The 24,157-nt window shown below is 53.7% G+C and overlaps 1 protein-coding gene across 1 annotated transcript in view; it reads right to left on the reverse strand.

Annotated features, from left to right (window-relative positions):
• The window catches only part of LOC128269850 (uncharacterized), a 65,860-nt gene that overhangs the window by 1,912 nt on the left and 39,791 nt on the right, over positions 1 to 24,157 (reverse strand). The window contains exons 7-12 of the mRNA XM_053007255.1: positions 16,851 to 17,063; positions 6,288 to 6,404; positions 5,365 to 5,597; positions 5,082 to 5,295; positions 1,717 to 5,048; positions 563 to 785 (exon numbers count right to left, since the gene is read on the reverse strand). Of these exons, the coding sequence (XP_052863215.1) occupies positions 563 to 785; positions 1,717 to 5,048; positions 5,082 to 5,295; positions 5,365 to 5,597; positions 6,288 to 6,404; positions 16,851 to 17,063 (4,332 nt within the window). The remainder of the gene's footprint in view (positions 1 to 562; positions 786 to 1,716; positions 5,049 to 5,081; positions 5,296 to 5,364; positions 5,598 to 6,287; positions 6,405 to 16,850; positions 17,064 to 24,157) is intronic.

The raw sequence follows: 24,157 nt of genomic DNA on the forward strand, positions 1-24,157 counted from the left end.
AAACGCAAAATCCGAGAAAAAGAAAAGAAAAAAGAAAGAAAAACCAACGTAAAAACAACGGACAACACACACACACACACATCGAGATCGCGCTACGGTGTGGTGACCGCGGCGGCGGACGGAAAGCATAAAAATGGGCTTCACTCCGGACCGACGTGGCGGGCTGGTGGGGAAGAAGGGAGGATGGCGGCAGGCAGGCAGGCAGGCAGGCGGAACGGGGTTAATGGGGGGAAGCGAGAGAAAGAGAAAAAGAGAGAGAAGAGAGAGAGAGAGAGAGACATAGAGTGATAACGAGAGAGCAGAGGTTGGTTGTGCGAACGGAACCACCGGCTTAGGACCGGATCTGAGAGCGAAAATAAAATACAAAGCACGGCAATGACACACAGCTCGCTCGTCTTCGTCCGGAGAGCCACACGGGGACACTCCGTTGGGGATACGGAGTCCTTCGAGGGGTTGGGGGCAAGGGAAATTAAAAGTGGTGTGCTTAGCGCGTGGGGAATCGGGAACAGCGGCGGAGGTGCGGCGGGGCGGTCGCTCGGAGCTCGGAGGACGCAGTACTTACCGACGATCGGGTAGTCGCTCATCAGGAAGCGGATGTCCTCGAGGACGATCTTGCCACTGTCGCCGTCGTCGAACTCGACGTTCACGAACCGCTGCTCCGGGTCGGGCGACGCCGGTTCGGCGGCCACACCCGGGTACAGGCAGCGGTACTGTTGGCTCCAGTACGCGCAAAGCCGCGTCCCGGGGATGATGTCGTCCACCGACTTGGGGGCCACCTCCAGGATCTACCGGACACACGGGGGTTAGAGGGTATTATTAGGGGTGTGAATTAATTCGTGCGGTTTTACAATGAATGGTTTGGAATGAATGGAGGTTTTACATTTCACATTTTTTTAATGAAATATACTGTTTGAATGCTACTGTCATTACGCATCTAACGCAGTATAGGTTTTTTTTGTTAAAGTCTAAACAACACATTTTTTAAAGCATTTGAACATCCATGGGTCCATGGCTCCAAGACCAAGAGCGACTTGAACAGTAAAAAAAGGTTGATGATGAAGACTTGGTAGCATTGCCCAAACGAAATGCATTTCAAATGCAAAAAGAACTTGCAGGAATGATAGGAGTTGACCACTACAAGACTCCTAAACGCTAAAAGCCCTGAATACAGCTTGGTGAACTAGGTCCATCGCAACCAAAGCGAAATATTCACTTTGCAACGGCTATGCTGTGCATATGGTGGGATATGAAAGGTGTGGTATACTTTGAGCTTTTAAAACCTAATAGAATTATTGAAGGACAATCCCATCGACAACAATTAATGCATTTGAAACAAATCTTTGGCCATAAAACGGCGAGAATGGGATAAAAGATATGATAAGCTGATTTTTCAAAATGACAATGCTCGACCCCACATCGCTAAACCGGTCAAAACCTATCTCGAAAATGTCGGATAGGAACTGTTAAGCCCCACGCTGTATTTTCCAGATGTTGCTCTTTCGGACTAGTATTTGTTCCGTTACATGAGTATCGATTTGGCAGCACAGTGGTTCACTTCTTATGAAAGTATTGAAAAATAGGTCTCTGAGGGGATCGCTCCTAAAGATGAAAGGTTCTATCGACACGGAACCGAGGAACTACCTAAAAGATGGCAGAAAGCTAACAACGAACAATACTTCCATTAAAGAAGTCGCACGTTTTGTTGTTGCCACTTACCGCATCGCGGAGGACCTCCTCCCGGGACATGATGTGGGGCCGATTTCCCCGCTCACCGTCGAGCGTAACGGCGTAGATGTCGGGCGGCTGGACCGCGCTCAGACATCCGGCGTAGAACAGACCGCCCATGGCCGTCAGCACCCGTGTTTTGTCCTTCCCAAGGTGCGCGCTGGTCAGCAGGCAGCGCTGGTCGATGCGCTTCTTCTCCGAGCTGCGCCGCTTGCGCTCCTTGCTGCCACGGGACGACTTCTTGTGCTTTACCACGCTCGTGGTCGTGGCGTGCCCGTTGACCGGTGTGGCCACTCCACCGTTCGCCAGGTGGTGCTGAAGCTGCGATTTCATGAGCGGCGTCACGACGGCCGCCTTCACCGGTGACAGTTTTAAGCCCCCCAACGGTGAGCCAACGCCCGGTTTGACCTTGTCGAAGATCGACGGCTTGCCACCGAAGATGCTGAAGGCCGCCTCGGACGGTTTGCTGTTCTCGTCCTCGAACGCAAACACTCCGGCGCCGGCGACTCCACAACCACCCGGCGGCGACTTGATCTTCTTCAGCGAGCTGTCCGACAGGTTACTGGCATCGTCGCTGGCCGCGCTGCTCTCGAACTTGGACGAGTGGATCGGCGACTTTTTGAACTTGGACTCGCTGATCGGATGGCCGAGGAGCAAAGGCCCCGTAGCAGGTTGGTGTTTGGGCACGACGAGCGCATTGTTGGCCGACGCCGATTGTTGATGCAGCGCGTGGCTCCAGTGGTTGTGGTGCTGCTGCTGCAGCTTTGGGTCCGGTTTTGGGACCAGCGTTTGGGACGCATCCTTTCCTCCGCCGACCGTGTTTTTCGAGGCGAGGATATACCCGACCAGACTCTGTTTCGGTTTCTTCGCCACGATCGTTTCGGTGAGCGTCAGCTCGTCGTGCTTCCGCGGGATGCCGCCCTTGCGCTTCGAGTAGGTCAGCGTCGAGCAGCACCCATCGTCGTCCGGGTCTCGCTTACCGCTCGAATCCGTGTCCGAGCTGAGCTTCGGAAGCTCCACGAACGTCGTCGAATTCGAGGACGACGAGAAGCTGGGGGACAGGGCCGGAATGGTGCTGAACTTGGGCCCCCCCAGGGGCTGGGAGTGGCCACCGAGTGTGCCGGATCCGAAAGCACCGAGCATGCCACTGGCAGGCGTCGGGATGACACTGCCCAGCAGTCCACCGGCCGCCGCTACGGCACCGAAGCCTCCGCCGCCACCGAAGTAGCTCTTGCTCAGCTCCGGTATCCGCACCATGCTGCCGGCGGCCGCCACTGTGGCCGCCATCGGTTTCACCTTGGCCACCGCCGCCGTACTCATCTGCTCCAGCTCGCGCTTCTTCTCCTCGCACTGGCGCGTAATGCGCTCCAGGCGCTCCTTCATGTCCGACTCCATCACGCTGAACAGCTCGTTCGCCGTCGGCCACTGCACTGTCCGGCAGCAGCGATGGTCCTTCTCGTGGCCATCCTTACAGCCACACCGGCCGCCCGCGCCGGCCCCTCCACCGCCCGCGCCCGCTAGTTTCGCTTTCACGCGCGACAGGCTCTCCTTGATCTCGGCACCGAACTGGCCGTCCTGCTGCTGCTGCCCGCCGGCACCACCGTCCACCGGCAACCCATGCTTGCGGCGCTTCTCCGCGCGCCGCTGTTCCTTCTCCTGTTTGGACTTTTTGCTCGCTTTCTTCGACTCTTTGGAATGCTTGTGTTTCCGCTTCCTCGACCCGGATCCGGCTTCCACCGTCACTGGGAGGGTGATGCTGCCAGCGCAGGGGGAAGACCCGGCACTCTCAACATGCCCTTTGTCGCTGCCCGACAAATCGGGATGCGAAGCCGGCGACGACGAGGACGATGACGGAGCAGTGCTGCTCGCGCTGCTGGAACTGCTGCTCGAACTGCTGCTCGAACTGGCCGTGGTGGCCGGGGAGTCCTTCTTAAACATGCCCTCCTCCTGGAACCGCTGCTCGGCCAGTGCGCACAGCAGGTTCAGGCCACCCATCGGTTCGTCGGCACGCAAAAACGCCTCCGGAACGGACGTCGGTGGAAGCGGAACGAAGGCAGCGGGCGGTTGTTGGTCCGCGACTGGTACTGGCTCACTGGCAGGAGGCGCCGGAGGGAGCGTCGATGGCACTACTAGAGTCGGAACGGCCACGACGGGCGGTTCCGCCGTCGGGTGTTGCGGTGAGATCGGTTCCTTCTTGATGAGCGAAGCCTTCTTCTGGAACACCTCGATACTGTGCGAGAGCAGCTCGAGCCCACTCAGATCGACCGGGTGCTCCTGATGGCCGACGACGACGGCCGACACTGGCACCAGTGGCGGCGGCGGCGGTGGTTGAGGAACGGAATCGATCGGAGGAACGGACTCCGGCTGGGTCGGCGAGTGGAGTTCCAGCTTCGTTAACCGGCGGGGGGCGGATGCATTGCCGCCGACCGAAAGGTTCTCCGGCTCGAGCTGGATCGCTGCCAGCGGCGGAGGATGCTTTTTGGTCGGTTCCAGCTCCATGTCCACCCGATCACAGTTGGAGACAGTGACACCAACGGCCGATGGTTCGTGGGCCGATGGATCGGTGGTCTGGTTGCTGATGAGCACAGCGCCATGATGGCAGGACAGCGGGTCACTGGTCAGCGCGTGGAAAGCGGAGGTCAGCGTGGCGGACCCGTCGTGCGACGGACGCTCCGTCACTTCCGAGTCCCCGCAGCCGCCGGCCAGCTGCGTGTTGTCGTCTTCGCTCATGACCGGCGTGTCGGTTTGTATGTTGGCGTCCTGCACCTCCGGCGGTTCGGCCACCACCACCTCCGGCTCGGTGGCGCCCATCGTACCGCTCTCCTCAGCCGAGTGGCCGGTAGAATCCGGTGGAGGCGTCAGACAGCTGCTGGCCACCGTCGGAACGAGCTCCGGCACGAGCGATTGCGGCCCGATCGGTCCCGTAATCGGCGGATTCAGGACCGGCGGCTGGTGGTTCGAGGTCGAGGAGAGCAACAGCGATGGAGTGGCCGCCGGAAGTGCCGACGGTGGGGGAGTCGGGTTGGCCACGGTCGAGTACGCGAGTCCCGCGCCCATCGCCGACGCATCGAGCAGCGCGGCAGGATGCGATTTGTTTGTGGTGGTCGGCGTGAATTGGATCAGATTGCCGGGGTGGAAGAGTAGCTGCGAGGCGGCCAGGGCGTCGGTTGGCGTCGTTAGGGTCGCTAGATGGTGGTGGTTGGCCCCGGCCAGCGTCGTCGTCATTTTGTCCGTGTGGTGATCGCCAGTGGTGAGTGACCCGAACAGCGACGACGTCAGATGGGACGTCGAGCAGCTCGGCATCGGTCCGAATCCGATGGCGGCTGCCGCTGCTGCGGCCGCCGCAGCCGCCGTACAGTCCTCGATCTTGATAAATGCATGCGGCGCGTGGATGGGCATCGGTATTACCGGCTGGCTGCAGGAGCTGGGAACGAGGGACGACGACGAGGTGGACGAACCACCGCAGACGCCGGACGTCGAGTGTTTTCCCCCTGACGTCGTCGATCGTTTGCTGCTCGAATCCGACGTCAGCGCCAGGTAACGCGTGCTATGGTGCGTTTGTGTGTGTTGCTGGAATGGCACAAGGATCAAGGATTTATTCGCATGGCCGGAGTTAAAAACGTGGAGTACGGGACCTACCTGGTGCAGGGTGGTACTGGCCGTGGCCAGATAGTCCGAGCTAAGGACCTGCAGCGGGGCCAGTGGTGGCGGCTGCAGTTGCTGCTGCGGCTGCTGGGGAAGCTGCGGTAGCAGTAGATGGGGCGGCTGGAGGGCCGACGTGGCCGACTGCGGGTACGACGGCCACACGACCGCTTGTTGGAATGGTTCTATACAAGAAATATAGATTTTATCGAGCAGGTTTGGCGGATTGGCTGGAAGGCGCGTTTGTAGGTGTGTGTGTGTATAGGCGTGTGGCGCATTTATTCGTTAATTCGGTTACCATTTAAAGAAGGGCGAAAAGAAAGAGAAGAAATAGAAAAAAACAGGATGGGAAAAGAAAGAAAGAAAAACGAGAAAAAAATACAATACATATGTAAGTACAAGCGGTATACGAAGCGATAATTAAACAAATTTCTAACTCGAAGAAAGCGAAAAGGAACAGTGTGTCCGCGGCAGGTTGAACTGAGGCCGGCCGGGGGCCCGCTAATAAAATCCGAAACCCGAAGAAAAAAGAAAAGCACCCCAGGAAGAAGCGCCTCTTCTTAACAGACAATTTTATGAAAGCAGCAGCAAAAAAAACAAAACACAATCGGAACTAATAGGACACAATAAACGACAAACGATGCTCTTGACTTGGATGGCTTGGACTTGGAAATTAATTTATTCATCGCCCTTCGAGCGATGCTGTAACAACCGGAACTGATCGATCCTCTCTAACCGAGGATTACCACCCTCTACCCCTATCCCATCCTCTCTCTGTCTCATTGTTGTGTTTTCTTTTTATGTTTTAGTGGTACACTACTTTGCATGTCGGTGAGTGGAACAATAAACTCGACTACCCACACACCGTCGTCTCATCATCAACGTCCTCATCTTTATTCCCCACGTGCCGGAACACTTACCGATTGTGGCCGCGGCTGGTAGGAACAGAATCTGGCCGGTGCCGGGGTCGCGCACGAGCTGAAACCCGACCGGGGGCATCGGGGGCATCGGCAGCATCGATTCCATCGGGACGGGTGCTGTGAAGGTTATGAGAACGAAAAAGGTTCGAAAATTATTGACCAATAACGCCATAAATAATTTACAGTGGCCCCATCGACCGGGCAAAGAGAAAGCGCCGATAAGGCGGGGGGGCAGGGGACCCGCTCTCTATCTCCCGTTCTCTCTACGCGACAAGTGACTCGTGGTGTGGCGCTGGAGAAGTTTGTGTTATCTTTTTTCTTTATCAAATTTTAAATAATTCACCATAATCCTAAGCCCGGAAAAAGAGATAGAGAGAGAAAAAAGGGACAGGATTAATCCCATCCGAGGCTTGGCAGGCATTAACGAAGGGTACGCCAGAGGCGAAGAGAGAGAGAGAGAGAGAGGTCATAAAGCCAGAGTGCTATAAATTCTGGCACCAACGCCAACAGTCAGCAGCGGGTGGGCTCCTCCGAGAGGCAATAATAAGTCGTCGGATGTCCAGAGTCATTTCGGGCGACACACAAGGACAACCCCGGGGTTCGGGGAAGGTGCAGGGAGCGGTGCACAGTTCGTTCGGACCCGAACATTGGCGATCCCAAGCCCGGAATGCGTCACGCTGAGCTGCCCGGGATGAGGCAGATTAAGGACACCAGCAACCGGGGGGAGAGGACCGAGGACTGCGGGGAGGGCACTCAATTTTTAAAATGATTTTTCCTTATTTATTGCACTTACGGGGCATAGGGTTCTCCTCCGCTCGGAGAAAGCGTAAATCTTGGCGCAAAAAAAAATTGTTTTTAATTTCTGTACTCCAGGCCAGCCAGGGGGATTTACGGAAGTTATTGCCCCGGGCTGCCCGGCGGGTGCGGAGCAATCGGACACGCGGTTTAACTTCTGCCGGGCCACTACTACACGGCAGAATAAGGTAGGCAATAATGCGAGAAGGTCCGCCCAACAGACCAACAAAAAAAAGGTGCAAGTTTCTTCGATGACTCTTTGTAATCCCCGAATATATTGGTGCAATGTTAACAGCCGCACTTCATGCGGCCATAAGTCATCCGTTTTTGTCTAGATTTTAATCCTGATTTATGACGAAACCATTCACCCTCGGGTAAGATTGATCAGCACAAAAAAATCAGACAGTTTAGGGACGCTTTTCCGGCTAACATAGGTGGCGGCGGCGGCGAACGGTGACGGTTCGTTTCTATACAGTTGTCAAACAGAACGGAACGGAACAGTTGATCTAGTACTCCTTAATCGTTCGCTGGGAACGAGACCTAAGCTTATGGAAACGAAGCTCTTCATGTTTTTAAATACGCAGAAGAACGTTCATCAATCAAACTCGATCTTTAGGCCCATCAATTAAGGACCCGTAAGACATAAGTTGCCCGGCAAGCAATTTTCTACCCGCATCACCAGCAGTGACAATGTCTTTTGTGGAACCATTTAGACATTAACGACCAATTTCGTTTGCTCGGCACACAATTATTATAAGGGGCGGCTGAAGAAAGGAGAAAAGAACGATTCAAATCCACGCCATTCCACCGAACAAATAGTCGAAGTTCTACTCCAGATTAAAGTGGAGGTTTTCAGTTAGTACTAACCGTTTAAAGAAAGTTATTAAAATTTCATGATATTCTCTCAAAAGCTTGCGAATTGTTGTGCTAAGAGTGACGCTATTTTTATTATTTTCAAAACTATGGCTCAAACTCAATTTCGGATTTTAATGTTCCACTTCTTGATGGTAAAAAATACCGTTCAAGTGAAGTAATGCCGTGAAAAGTATTATAAATGTGGGAATGGTGACGGAATTTTCACCAGGATCGAGATAGGTGTGACTATAGTAGAACTTTCACAGGGCGACCGCAAGTGACAGGCTCAACCAACCGGGATTTTGCGTAGTATCAATGACGTTTTGACGAAGCGAATGTGTTGGGCGGTATTGTGAAAAAGGTGAACGAAGAAAGAAGCGTGCGCGTACTGATCGACGGGTGCGTGTGCAACTCAACGACGAAAAAGACGGCAAAGACGGCGTAGTAACGACGACGATGCAGCAAACGACGAAATAAGTTGAGCACAAGTTATTGATCAACCGTAAGAGAAAGGCCTCAGAGACGGTCAGGGATTATATCTACGAAATGCAGCGCATCGCAATGGCCACCCAAATCGACGAAGCTAGTGTGTGTGGCTATATTATCGATGGTATTACGGCCAACGAATTTCACCGGTCGGTGCTTTACGAGGCAAAAACGGTAGAAAAATTGAAAGAGAAACTGGTCGATTTCGAACGAGCGAAAGAACCAGAACGAAGTCGCCCAAAAGACAAAACAATTTGGAAGCAGGATTGCCACAATAGCGCAAAGGACGGCCGGCGAAGCACGGACAATGACGAGCGTAGAAGCATGGCCAATGTCGAGCGTAATAAACCAAAACCATGTTTTAATTGTGGCGAACAGGGCCACTTCTCAAGACAGTGCCTGCAAAACGAGAGAGGGACGAAATGTTTCCGGTGTAATGGTTTCGGGCACATTGCAAAACAATGCACGGAGTTGGCAAAGTATAACATCAGCTCAAAACGAGTATGTGTGGTGACCAGTGTTCCCAATGTTCCAGTGACGATCGGTTCTACCAAATACGACGCGACCGGTGGACACCGGTAGCGAAGTAAGTTTGCTACGAGGCGATACACTCCAGGCGATTCCGCTGGAAGAGCGGAAAGGGAGGAGCTCGCCGCTACCATTGTACGGTCTCGGCGGTAATAAGGTAATGGTGATAGCAGAACGGGAGCCAGAGGTGCCTGCAGAGTTTGCTGGAAGCCGCGAGCAGCACCAGGTCATCCGTGAGTCGAAACTAGTGCAGCCCGAGGACGATGTAGCCAGCGAAGCATCTAGTATCAGTAGTGGGGTGACAAGACGAAACATCAAGGCTCGTTGGAATCGACGGATAATTCCTCGAAGGAAGATATCAACGGTGTTTTCTCGAGGCAGAGGTTATCCAACGATCAGTCGGACGGTCTGAAAGGTGTTAGTTGGAAACCGTCTACAGTGATCGGCACGAGCGGCGACCTTACGGAAGACGGAGGAGAGGAGACGCAGGAGACGAAGCCGGTGCCGAGTGGTCACCAAACACGGAGCCTTCCCTGTGCACGTTTTGCTTGACACCTTTGGGCCCGGAGAACTCTGAAAGAGCGTACGGTGCGCGCCGCCATAGCACTGCCATTTCTGTATGGTGCCCGCTCGCTGCCGAATCGGCCGAAGCCGATTGGACCGACGGGCCGATGGGAGGCTTCGGCCGCACCGGCGCTCGGGTCGCTCCGATTGGTCCGCTCCGGACCAATCGGAGCGATTCGTGAGCTCACGGAGGGCGGAGCTAACCAGCGACACCTGCGGCAATCCGCGTGTGGCGGCTTCTTCGCAGGCGAAGGCCGAAGCCTTCGCTGGCGTCGTCGCGTGACAGGAAGAACTGGGCCACGCTGCTGGCTGGGCGAGTCGCGTGCAGCTTTCTAAAATTACTATGTTGGGCTAGATTAGACCCCGCTCCCCGGGAACACCCAGACCCCCTGTAGCAGGTTCTACGGTTAATATGAAGTTTTTTCGTATTCGGTGGTGGCCACACAAAGAACGGTCGGTTTGATTTTTAATTAGCGTTTTTCTAGTGTTTTGCCGCGCCACAGACGTGCTAATGAGGCTTCTTCTGGCCGCTCGCCCCGTGTCGGCAATGCAATCTAATGGCGCAACCGAGACCCTTTGGGGAGCAATCAATTGACCAGCGCACAACGCATGGGGAGTGCAAATTTGATGCCCAGCGGCCCGGGCCCCGGCCACAAGGTACTACTTTGCAGCGCGCGAAAATTAGCATATTCATTAGGGGGGTTGATGGAGGTGCGCCCGCACCACCTTCGTGTGTGCGTGGCGCTCGATGTGCATAATGGATTTCGTTGTTGTTAGAGCCGCCATCGGGCCGCGGCCCAGGCGGACGAATGCACCTCACCTTTCATTTCTTTCTTTCTCCCATTGTGGCGCGCGAATGCATTTTTAGCACTTAAAAAATGGACACAACCCGCCGGCGCGTACACACGTGTAATTATGGGTACTTTATAATGTGTGTTTAGGGTTTTTTTTGTTTTTGGGGAAGAGCAGCACCTTTTCTCCGATCCATGTTCGTTCGCCGGGACGCCGCAGGAGGCCATAAACCTCCCCCTGTCGGCGAGAGGAAAAGCAACACCTCTAACCATAGAGCGGCGGTCGATGATGGTGATGCAACCTGCTGCAGTCCGTTCGTTCGCCCCTGCGTGCGTGCGTGCGCTAACCCATACTAATAACCCTGACCGCTCTCTCTTCAGCGTGTGGCGGAACTCGGTGCACTTCTCACCGCATCCCGTGGGTGCTTCTAATACCGCGCCGTCGTCTTAACGGGGAATCGCACCGACACAACACACCCGTTAGGTCATAAATCTGCATCAACTCTCCCGCGGGTTGCAACAACGCGGCGCATGTCACAAAGAAGCCCAGGCACCGACCAAAAAAAAAGGTGCAAAACGAACACGGCCTCTACGAGGCCGCGCCACCGTCACCCTCCCTGGCACGAGACTTCGTCGGTGTATCGCGTCGTTTGATGGCCTCCCGGTTTTTTTGTTTGTCTTTGCGTACGGGCCTCTATTTTCTTGATTTTTGCACACACACTTGGCAACAACAACGCACACAACACAACTTGGTTGTTGCAGTGGCGCGGAAGGAGATGCGGCGGGTGAATGAATTATTTATAGTAAAAATATTCATATTTCATCGTGTGATGCAACGACACACGCGCCGCCGTAAGCGGGACCGCTCTTCGCGGCAAAAAACAAAACGGGAACGCACCGCCTTCCGTTGGCCAACACACCCCACCACCACCACCATCGTGTGTGTATCTTCAAAGCCCCAGTCGGGGGAATGCATTTTTTTAGGAAGTTTGGATTACGGATCGCAAAACACACAACAAAACATAATTCGGTTCGCGAAACACAACCAGCTGGCGCGCGCCGCCCGTTGGTTGTCATCCAAATGTACAGGTATAGCATCGGGCGGCGGAAACGACTGTCATTTCCATCGCTCAACCACCACCCGTAGGGTGTGGCTTTCGTGAGGTTGAGGAAATTGGATTGTGAAAAACTTGATTTCAATTCCTTTCCGAATATTCCGAGTCGCAAAGGGTGGCCTTCCATTTTGGTCCTCTTTCCGTCCCCGAGCGCAGCTCGCTATTGATGTGCGTGTTTACTAACACAGATGTCACATTGGCCTACTTGGAATGGTTTTTGGCGAATGGCGAACAAAGCGAGATGAGCAGCGATTGCTGTGATTGCACTGCGTGGACTTGTCCCGAACGATGCAGAATCCCTCAAACGATTATTGTTAAGTTTACACATCACTCGAGTAATAATCGCTCGTGCCTCGAACCTCATTTGGTACAACAATATGAAGCATGAATTATATTTATCAAAATATTGAAAGTAAAAAAATGATCTCAGTGTTACTGTTGCGGTACATGTGTCCAACATCTCTATCAACTCTACAGATCGCAAAACATTTCTTTCCCGGTTTCGGTTGTTTTTTCCCCGGGTGACACCTGAAAATTGGGCGCAAACTCCATGCTTCGCAACAATAAAGACCGCGTGTTAGACCAATCCATTTTTTCTCTTGTACGCGGCTCTGCCGTACGCTGAATAAAAACCGATGAATGAATATAGGATCAATTTGGAACAGCTTTCGCCAGAATTCATCGCTTAAACGGCAGGAACAGGCGCGTTAAAAAACACCGAACCGAACCGAACTGTGCAATAAAATAATTTCCGACAAGCAAAAGCACTCCCAAACGTACCGCCGCGCGCGTGCAATAAATATGCTACAAAATGGGACAATTCTCACGTGTCACTCCCGGGCCAAACCCGGGAGCTACGGTCGGAATAAAACCTTCAGCGCCAGAGAGCGAGACAGAGAGTGTGCATTTTCTTTTTGCGCGAAAAACGGGAAAAATCGGAATAATTCAAACGTCCGGAGGCTAATTGAATTTGGCCGTTGAATGCGTTTGATTGATTCACATGCGAGCGCGCGCGTCCCGAAAAAAACGAAGGAAACAGCATCGCAGTGTGCTGTGTTGTTAATTTCCATTTCCACCGTTCATCTTCACGCACGGCTTAATTCCCGTGTGTGTTTCGAAAAACGCAACAGAGAGACGGAGCGCACGCACAGGAACACCGAGCGGCGGCGACGGCAGTGGCATTCATTCCTTTCCGCCTAATAAGAAGCTATTGATGCAATTGCGCGCGGTGCGTTGTTTAAAGCCGCGTCGGCGTGCGAAAGGTGTTTTTTTCCGTGCACCACTTCGGAACGGTGTGCAATTTATGACAACATCATAGCTTTAGAGTGCAGCGGCGGTAATACGGTTTTTCCCTTGCCACGCACTTGCGCGGGTTTATCGAATTCATTAGAACTCAATTCATAAATCTAAACCCTTATCTCGTGGCTAATCGCGCGCGAGACCGTGCACGTGTGGCCCGTTCTCGGACACGCCGCGCCTGTGTGGTTATCGCTACAATGTTACTGCGGGCTTTTTTCCCGGCCATCTCTTCGAGGGCTTTACGAGAGGCCTTTAAAAGTTCTCACTCCGCGTAGGCACCAGATCAGCACCGCAGCATCCGCCGGGGCACCGCACTGCGACACTGCCTAGTGCGCCGTGTCACAAGAAAACTAGAATTAATGGGGATTTTTAATCGGGAGCTTAGAATGAGTAACAGCCCACCGAGCCGCACGTTGCCACGGCACGCCGGTCCTCTACTGGAAGCAATTACCACGTACGAGGCGGCGGAGGGAACACCATTGAAGGACGAACGCACCAGAGCGCCAGGCGGCTTAGGGCAAAGTTTTGCATTCATGGAATTGCCTCTGCCGGGGCGGGTGGTTTTGCGAGAAGTGTAAAATGAATATTTCATTGGATAAATCACTAATTTATGCCAACTTTTATTTTAACTCGACCGCAATGATGATACTCTCTTCTGCCTCTGTTGGCGCTGGTGGCGCCAAGGGGATTGGAGTTTGCACACGCAGGAATGGGGGCGTAAAATGGGGTATCTCCATTACTCTGTTGGGGGTGGGGCAGAAATATTACTACAGTTCATAACTAGACCCCAAAATCCGTCGCAATTTGGATCATAAACTCACTCGCTGCCAGTTTCGCCGGTGAAACGATAAGTGATGTTAAGTAGCGGTGCGAATGGCTTAACGTAAAACAATAAACAAATCGTCGATTGGGCCGGCCGAAGGGAAATCAAAAGGCAACCCGGTGAAGTAGTAGTGGCCATTATAATTTGTTGTAAAGTTACTAATTTATAACTCGCTTCACGTATAGTTTACCTCGTACAATTAAAAAGAGTAATTAAAATTAACAAATGGAAACAAAGAACGTACAGAGCGCGGAACTTAGCGGCGGCCCATTCGGAGCCTGCCTTTCAACAAACGCCGGGGTTGCCGCCGCCTTGCAACAACCGAGAGAAACCGAAAACTATCGCTTAACGACCGAATATCGTGAAGCGGAAAGCGAAGCATAACTTTTACCGTCAATTGTGTTTCCACATCAGATAAAGCCGGTTCACCTTCATCGCTTGGCGCTTGGCTGCGGTGAGGTGCAGAGAGTTGAAAGGCGGCCAGGGCTGCCCTCTTTGGGACAAGTTGCCCCCCGTGCGGGAAGCTCGAAAGAGAGAGAGAGAGGTTCATGACTATTTGACTGGAATTGTCTCAATTTTTCAGGAAACCAGATAACCATCGAAAAGGACAACAAGAGGACGATCTCGGCGCGCTCCGTCTCCGGCCAGGCCAGTAGTAGTGGGTGGCGAGAGCTGGTAGATTGTTCGGCATAGGCTTTGCCGGCCGGAGTCTTGATCGCCCCATCGACATCCGCATTCGGGATCCCATGATGGTCGATTAGAAAAATCCAATAAATGTCAATGACTTTGTGCTGTCACCGGGGTCTGTTGGGGTCCACAAGTAAGGGCATTTCGTATCGGGCCCATCGGGTACCGGTGGTTATCAGAAATGTCATCGGTACGCGCACGGGGATTGGCACCGAGAGTTGGCTTTTAATGTTTTCTCTTTTGTTTCATAGCGCCCTCCCCAGACGGAAGAGCCTTTCCCACTGGCGTTCTTTATGACCGATCGTGACGGAAACCCGTTCGGTGTAACTCGATGAACGGAACACTTTTGATGATATTTTCTCCAATATGGGAAGATGGGCTCTCGTCGCGTGGATAAAAACCTTATCCAGTGTGGCGTAATTTCATTTCATTTCATTTCGTTTATTAAATTGGTCGCCGGTGGCTTAACAAATTCAAGCTTACATACTAAGTTCTTAAATACTAGGGGCGTTGGAGGCGCGAAGGCGGGAGCGGAAGGAGGACACGGGGAGGTGGAAGTCGAACATGTGGCTTGCGGCATTGAAGGAACCGATCGCCCGCAGGAATGGCTCGTCTGATCCGAAGCGAGATTGGCGGGGGGGAATGAGGAATGGGGGTCTGTCGCGGAGGCGGCGAGAGGGGGCATAGAAAGGGAGTGAGGAAAGTAGGGAGGGAGCATCCATATTATGAAGCAGGAGGTTGGCGATAAAGAGGGATTGGGCAAAAGAGTGGCGGGACGCTATTGTAGGTAGCCCCAACATGCGACAGCGAGTGCCGTAAGGGGGCAAGGTGGAGGCAGAGGTACCCAGGAGCCTGCGAATGGCCAGCCTGGTAAACCGCCGTTGTACCTTCTCAAGCCTGTCCATGGAGGAGGGCGACGAGGGGGACCAGACAACACAGGCATACTCGAGGATAGGGCGGACCCAGCAGCAGAAAAGAGCCCTCAGGCACCAAGGATCGCGAATGTCAGGGGATATGCGAGAGATGAAGCCGAGGGTCTTATTGGCCTTAGCCACAGTGGCCTCGATCTGTGGCGTAAACGTTAATGCGTAATCGAGGCATACGCCGAGGTCCTTCACCGCGGATACTCGAGGGAGGGGAGAGTTAAGGAGGGAATAATTCCAGGATAAAGGCGAACTCAGGCGAGAGAAGGAGATGACACAGCACTTACTAGGAGACAGGCAAAGGCCATTGGACGAGCACCATGTTGCAAAATCATCAATCGCTCTTTGGAGAGAACGAGCGTCGGCAGGACTGGCAATCGGGAGGAAGAACTTTACATCGTCGGCATACATAAGGTAGCCTTCGGTAGGGAGTACAGCGGAACAGTCGTTTATGAACAAAGAGAAAAGGAGGGGGCTCAGGACGCTGCCTTGAGGTACCCCAGAGGGGATAGAAGACGAAAGAGAAGTGGAGGAAGGGGTCTTGACACAGAAGGAACGCCCGGTTAGAAAGGACTGAAACCAAGATAAGAGGGGATCACACAAACCCATCTGCCGTAGCTTAGCAATTAGCAAACTGTGTGAGATGCAGTCGAACGCGGCACTAAAGTCCGTGTAGACTACATCCACCTGAGAGCCAGAGGCAGCGGCAGGGTAGATGCGTTGCATGAGCGACATGAGGTTGGTCACTGTAGACCGCTTGGGCATAAAGCCATGTTGGTGTACAGAGATGGAAGAAGAAACGAGGGGAAGGAGGTAGGAGTGAACGACTGATTCCAGGATTTTTGATAAGGCACAGAGGAGGGAAATACCGCGGTAATTAGAGGCGGTTTGGCGGCCTCCTTTCTTATGGATAGGGACGAGCCAAGCGGACTTCCAGCCCCGCGGGAAGGACCCTTCCCGCAGTGATCTGTTAAAGAGCTGAACTAGGATCGGGGCGAAAGAGTGCATACATCCCTTAAGCACAGAGGAAGGAATACCGTCGGGACCTGGGGAGTGGGAGAGCTTCAGATTAGAGAGGGCTACCAAGACGCTGTCCTCCGAGATGGGAACTGTGTCGATGGAGAGGGAGTCGCGGGGGGTATGAGCTAGTCCGGCCGTGAGGCATATGGAGGAGCTGGCTGGGTCGACAAACAATCCCGAGAAGTGCCTGGCGAAAAGGTCGCACACGCCATCTGGGGAAGTTGCCATATCGCTACCTAGGGAGAGGGTGGTGGGGAGGTTCGGGGAGCCCCGCCAAGATTTAGCGAAACGCCAGAAGGATCTGGGGTCCACTGACAGCCTGGACTGCAGACGAGATAAATAGGAGAAATAGCGTGTACGATTGTAGACGCGATAAGCCTGAGAGGCGTACTTGAACAGCTGCTTGTGGTATGCAGAGCAATGCCTGCTATAGAGGCGGAGTGCGCGCCTCACGTCCGTCCTTAATGCACGCAGATGCCTGTCCGACCAGGGAGGTTTAGAGGGGGGAAGGAGAGGAGGGCAACAGGAAGAAAGCATAGAACGTAGTGTGGCGGTAAACGTGTCCACGGCATCGTCGACCGAGGCGGCAGTGTCGATGAATGACCAATCGCTGTCCATCACCAGGTGGTTGAGTTTCACGAGGTCGCATCTAGCGAAATTCAGCCTTCGAGCCTCACCTGGACCAGAGTACCGGTCTGGAGCCATTGGTCCACTAGGCGGTTGCCCAATGGAGAGCGAAAGTGCTGGATGGTAGTCGTCCTCGGGGATGAGTAGGACGGCCGCTGCCTGGACGGCCACGCGCTCGGCGAAGTCGTTAGAGTCCGTGAAGATCAGGTCGAGCTGCCGGCCGTACTTGTTTTGGATGCCAGAGATTTGACGTAGACCGTTAACTGCAAGGCCGTCGAGGAACGCGGTTGTCGAGAGTCCGGCACTGGATGGGACATACGATGGTCCGTCCGGTGACCACGAGATGCTTGGAAGGTTGAAGTCGCCGAGTAGCAGCAAGTTGTCGTTCGGCCCCAAGCGCTCAGTGATTCGGCCGACGCACTCAGTGAGCCGCTCAAGAAACGGTCCAGTTGAGCTTCGGTCTGGTGGGATGTACACGGCCCCGATGAAGATCGAACGCGAACCGATCCAGATGCGCACCCAAACGAGCTCGAGTGACGAGTCGGAGAGGGTCACAGCGGACGAACGCAAGCGGTCAGCACAAGCTATGAGTGTCCCACCGCCGCGGGAGCGAGTGCTGTTGCTGGCAGTCCGATCGCATCGATAGACCGAGAAAGTGTCGTCGACCACTAGTGCGGAGGGGATGTCTGCGGTGAGCCATGTCTCTGTGAGGACCACGATGTCGTAGCCACCAGAAGGAACGGCTAGGCGGAAGTCAGTTAATTTCGTCCGCAGGCCTCTTACATTCTGGTAATAGGCCACCAGTGACGGCGGTAATAGACCATCAGACCGGGGACGTGTGGTGGTGAATGTGTTGGCAAGAGGATTTAGAGGTGAGCTCCGGACGGATAGTCACTCCTGAGCCGAAGCTGCGGCCGGAGCCGGAGCCGGAGCCGGGGCCGGAGCCGGAGCCGGGGCCGGAGGTGGAGAGGCGGAGTGCCGCGGTCGCGATCTAAATCCCGATGATCTACTCTGGGCATCGTCCACTGCGGTGGAGCCATGATCACAGAAGTCCCGAAAGGAGAGTCCGACGGGCCAAGTATCCGGAGAAAGAGCCTTCTCACGTAGAGAGAGCGACATCCCTATTTTGTACGAGACAAAGGAGAGAGTGCTCGTGTCCCGGCCCTTTGCAAGCAACCGGATAACAGTGATGGTGTCGCAGCCCAGTTGCTCCTTAGTAAAGGCTTCCACTTCCTCAGTGGTCACCGATGGCGCGATGCGTGTAATATACAGCCAGAATTCCGGTCGCTCGAGCGGTACCGTTAGGAGGGTACGCTTAGTACCTAGCCCGGTACCGGTTAGTAGTGGTGGTGGAGAAGCGGCCGGCGGCAGTGTTCGTGGAGTGCGCGACACGTTGGCAAGTGGTAGAGGAGCGGCTACACTCGGCGCTAGCGGCGGCGGCTTAGGAGACAGGCGAGCTGTCATTCGGCTAGAGGTGCTGGAAGTTGTTTTGGTGGTGTTGGAGGGCGCTCTGACGGTGTCTGCATACGATACAGGTGTCGAAGTGAACGAGGGCGGTGTGAGTGACGCTTCAGGGCACTTCGGTAGTGCAGCCGGAGTCGGTTTCAGAGGGCGTTGAACGGCCTTAGGAGTCCCGTTAGAACTGATGCCAGACGACAGGCGCTGTGATGTTGACGGCGCTTCGGAGGTCAAGCCATGTTTGTTTCCAGCACAAACGTTGGCCGGAGCAGGCTGAGTCCCAGAAGAGTGATGTGGGACCCTCGTTGTGGCTGGGCATGTATGCGAACGTGAGTTGCAGGCTGTGGATGTAGCTGCAATCGTCTCACGCTGGGAACGGCTGCCGTGAGCAAGACGGAGGTCTAGCTCACCCAGCAGGACCCTCAGCTTCTCATCAAGGAGGCGAGAAAACTCACTCGTGGGGGAGCAGGTGACCATCGAAGCGTTGCGTGTGCACTCGTCACAGAACCAGCGAAGGTTTTTAAGGGATAGCAATTGTTTCACGCATCCTTTGCCCAGTTTAAGGCAGTCCGGGTGGAATTGCGCCTTACAGGATCCACCATGGAGCTGGCTGCCACACCCGATCACTTCGCCAACCACTGGGAGGGCACAGATGCCACAAGCCGCCATCACTGTGCTCGCTGAGCTTATTCACCGACGCCGCGGAGGCAAACGCACAAGTTCCTCGAATTGGCAGGCGAGAACGTAAAACAGTAGTGAACCTTAATAATTCTAGCTTCGCTACAGACTCCGCCGCGGAATTAGCTGTAGCAATGGCACCAGAAAGTAGGAAAACACTGTCGAAAGCGGTAAAGATCTCGGAGCACCGTGGAGACACAACTGAGTCGAGTGAGAGTGAGAGTGAGAGTGTTCTGTAATATGGAAGCGCTCCAGTAACACGGCACAGGCAGGATCCACTTAGGGCCTCTCTCCACCTCGGAGTCAGAGTCGTCCTTCCCGCACGGATGACGCACGCATCCAGAGTGTGTGCAAGTGCAAGACACGTTCCGGCTGCGTTTCGTACGGTGTGCAATTATACGCACGTAATAGGCACGTCTACGCCGGGGCCGGCAGTAGCAAGGCCCTGGCCCATCACGATGATGGTGTTCCGGGCGACGCACAGAGATGAGGAATCAGAAAGTGGCCGACTCCTAACGGCCTCCGCTAACTGCCTCCAATTACACATAATTGGTTATTCTACGCCTATGCGTCGTCGGTTGGACTCGGGAGTCCATCATGGGCCACAATCCTTCGATCAAAGACTGCGTGCGCGCGCGCTCTGCAACAATTGTTTGATGTTCTTTTGATGGCCTGCCATCCTGTGCTCGATCCCGAAAAGCCCGGCCACGACCGTACTCCAAAAGCTGGATGGCATCGGTGGGATCTTTCAATATTACTGGCTGCCTGGCTGGCTGGTAGCGCTAAGCGCCTTTTGTGCCGGATTGATGATTGGCAGAAGGTCCAGCACAGAAAGGATGCATCGAATCGAAACCCTCCACCGCCAAAAAAAGGTCACACGGCCTCGGATTGTGGCCCTCTGTAATGGAACGAAATTGGCCTAAAATTGTAATCCGGAAAAAATGTGTCATGTCGATGCCGATCGTTGCGCCACATGGTTACAACATTGGAGCGATGGCGGCGATTTGTTGCTGGGCCCGGGTTGTAGTACCGTAATTTCAAAGCCAAAATTTGAGACGGCACAAAAACGGCCGCAGGAAGATTGCCGTCACATACGAAACACCGTTACCGCTGCTGTGTCCCCGAAAGATTTTTTTCCCTTACTTTTGGCAACAAATTGGCACTCTAAAAGCACGTCAATGGAGAGCGCGCGATGCAATTAAAAGCTGGTTCAATTTCTCTGCAAAATTCGAAATTCATTCCAGAGTCCTCCGGAAAAATGAGTCGGTCATCGGGGTTTGATAATTCGGGACACAAAACAAGCTGCGTTAGTGGCGCGTCGTGCCGGGGCGCCGCCAGGTCGGAAGCGTGTTGGAAAGTTTGCGAAATGTGTCCCGAAGCAACAATACGCAAAACAGAACTCCTCTGAAAGTAGAGCTGCTTGCTTCAATGAGCAATTTGGCAACGCCGGTGGAATCCACAATTATTTGACCCAGGCTCCAGGAGGTGTCCGACCGGCACCAAGTTGTGTTCGAATACAATTTGGGCCACTTTGTCGTGAACGTGATTAAATTTTGTAAACCCTTTTCTAAAACCGGCTGTCTTATCCTGCGGCAACCGAGGAGGATGTCCGCCACAAAAGGGGACTCGGGCTTTTAATTGGATAAACCATTCAAAATATTATTTGAGTAGCGACGTCTGCCCGCCTCGTTCACGGTTTGGGAGCGGACACTGGAAGGAGCAAAAGAAAAAAAAAAGCAACAGACCGATAGATCCTAGGTCCTCTCCGGACGGAATCCTATCATTCACGTCTTTTTGACCGCGCGACCGAGAGCATATTGTTCGAAGCCGATCATCATCATTCCCATCATCGTCGGTCCCTTCGACGACCGTTCCCCGACGAAAAGGGACATTTTTCATTAATTTTTTCGTGTCTCTCCACTCAATGGTTTCGTTCTGTCTCCTCGGCGACGACACCCTTTTCTCCGTTCCCTCGTTGACAATCGCAATAAAGGACAAACGGGGCACATGTCCTTCCATCGATCGATCCACACACGCGTTTTGTGTTCAATTAATAGTAAGCTGCAATCGGTTTTTGTAGCTACAAAGTGGAAATTAGAAAGGGTTTTGATTTATGAAACTCGAAAACGGTGTGCACGCCATCATCATCATCGCTCCGTTGCGAAAGTTATCAGAACGCACGCCCAACGCATGCGAGTGTGTGTGGCCGTATGTTGTAATGCTTGACTGATGGTTCACTATCATGTGATTGTGTAGCTTTTTATTGCCACAGTGCAAGTTAACGGCGAATACGAAACGAAAAAGGTTCCAGGCCCTGGCCGTTGATGAGCATATTTTCCATTCACTTAACTGCACAAGACGACGACCACGAGCACGGCTGGCTCGTTTCGTGGAAGGTAAGCCGGTTTTATGAGCTTGAAACATGCCACACATAAATGAGAGAGTTGTTGCAAAATTACCAACAAACACACGCACGCAGAGGCGCACGCGCTCCGTTCACCGTCGCCGCCACCGTCGCCGTATTTGCGATCGCAGTTTAAGGCGCTCGACGAGGATGTTCGCTTTTTATCGCCCCAAACGCTTGACCTCCTGCCCGGAATGGAGGCCGCTTCTTGGAATGGGGTCTTCTCGCAGCACGACAAAGGAAATTTGCATACATTTTATGTTGCAAATATTTGGAGGGATTATTAGCTGGCGATAAAAGTGTCTGTGTGTCAAAATCATAATCCCTCCACCATCTCCACCGGGAGGTGTTGATGCCCGCCGAACGACCGGACCGGTGCCGCCCGAGGCAACCCACCACCAAATCGGCGCGGTTTCTCTCCCAATTGATGTGTCGCTTCAAATGATAAATATACAACTTCATCGGCAACACACTGTCGGGGGTCGCGCGTGAACCGGTGTCACATAAACAAGGCACCGAAAAGATATCGAAACAAATCAAAGTGACAGTTATGATGTGGATAATTGGGTCTCTCTCGACTGTTGGCCAGGGCGGAGGACGAGGGCGAACATCTGGCCATGACCGTGCCGTGCCGCAACTTCAAAGCATTCGATTTGGTTGATTATTGAACAGAATACGGCCTAATCCTCAGCATACACCTCACGGGGCCTCCTTCTTTCCCCTTTGAGATTCTGCATGCGAATCTGCAAAAGAAAACCGAAAAATCTGACACACTGCCAACAGAGCGTTGGTGTGTGAAGCATACCGAGCGATAACCGAGGGAACCGGGCCGAGCGTCAATTGGTCACCCTGCGAGGGTGAAGCATATCCCTTCTGCTCTCCCTTCTCGCGGGGGTCGAAGTTAATGAAATCTCGCCTGGCTGACAGCCGGGCTGTCAATCAACGGCACGAAGTGCGTGCGTCAACAATCGAGGGTCATCACTGCCACTCCCCGGCCGGTTCTGGAGTAGGGAGAGTGTGACTGCCAACTACCGCGATCAGTAAGTAATGAGGTCAGGCTGGAGTTTTGAGCCGAATCGGTCTTATCAGCACCCGATCGGTGTGCGGTTTGCAAACGACTGGCGATTGTTATCGAACGGTGGCGGTGGCGTTCTGCCACAACGTGACAGTTGATATCAGTCCCGGCCGCGGGCCGGCGCTGAATTACCTCATCAGCGGGTCTATTATGTGGTAGTAAACAATATTTAGAAAACAGGTTCCTCTACAAGGACTCTAGCCCGGGACCCCTCTGTCTGTCGGTGCAATCCCAATTAAAAGTTTCTTCCCACCTCGGTGGCACGGGAACCACCCTCCAGGGATTAGGGGGAGAGCAAAAATGCGGACAAGCGGAACATTACCACCCGGGACGGTGCGGCACGCAAACACATTTAATACAATAGACAAACACTGAACAATGTCACCCTTTGTCAACCGCGGGTTGCCGAGAGTGACGTCGTCGTCCTGAGAGGATCTCTGGATCTTGACGTTGCACTCGCCGGGTTTCCCTTTTTGTCACCGAGGCAGCGAACGTCAAAAGCCGTGTCGCGGAGACCAGCAAATCATTGCGCCGGTTGTCCTGCCGACGACGACAAAGTCCTGTCGGCTGGCCAATTGAATGCTGCACCGTTTGTAACAAGAAAACATTTTTGAGGTTTCTTTATCGCTCTGGGACACAGTTCGGTTCCCAATCGCTTCGCTCGCCGTTGGATACGGAACGCGGCATGGTTACGGTGGCCGATGGCGACTCAATCCTGCGTGTGGCTTCCTTTTTATCAACACACCCAAAACCAAATGGGGGGAACACACAATTCCACCAAATTATTAAACGAACGACTCTGTCGCTCTGACGATAAATTAACAGTGGCGGGCGCGCCGCCCCTTGGGAAGATGTTAGCCTTTAAGGACGCCCCCTGAAGGCGCCAATCGCCAGAAATATTGCCCACTTTACATGCTTATCACCACCACATTCTCGGGGGGTGGTGGCTCACTGAGCGACACTTTTAATTGACTTTAGATTAGACACGCTTGACGCTCTCTCGCGGGAAGCCATCATTTTGAAGATGAATTTGGTGGAGCAAGAGTCCTCTCCACGACCGGCATGGTGGCAATAATGAAGAGTTATGCGCTAAAGGTTCTCCGGTCATCACGTGACCGGTTTTGCGGCCGCCCAAAATCCAATTCGAGCGCGCGTGAGAAATGGCACCCACTTTTTTGGGTTAATGAAATAATGATACCGTCAGCATCGTCGGTCCGATGCGCCGATCCTGTTGGGATGTGTTGTCCAGGCCAACGAAGGTTCTCTCCCTCTGTCTGTCTCTCTCTCTTTGTTCGCTGTCCAGCACATTAAATTTATTCTCCACTTCGTCAACGATTGCCGCCGATCTCCATTTGTGTGTGATCGTTCGTTTGTGGGCCCGTTGGAGGCCGTGCTGGACCCGCACACTTCCATCACGGACGGACGGACGGACGGACGGAGACAAGGGCTGCCTTCATCCCGCACACCGCGCATGAATCTAATCATCTCCCGGTGGCCCGGTCGGCGAGTGGGTTCTGCCGCCGCCGAACCCGATGATGTAATTAATTGCCGCCTTGAGATTAAATGTTGTGTTAAATATATGTTAATGTCATGTAGATTGGCAGTCCGGAGGAACTGGAACCCCACAACCCCCACACCGGCCACAACAAACCGTGGGAGCCACCACCCGTCCGCGTCCGCGTCATGACGCCATGGACGAAGAAACGAATGAAACAAGGTAAATAACTTCCAGCGCCCCGAAC

This window comes from Anopheles cruzii, chromosome 3 (assembly GCF_943734635.1).
Source record: "Anopheles cruzii chromosome 3, idAnoCruzAS_RS32_06, whole genome shotgun sequence".
Classification (NCBI taxonomy): Eukaryota; Metazoa; Arthropoda; class Insecta; order Diptera; family Culicidae; genus Anopheles; species Anopheles cruzii.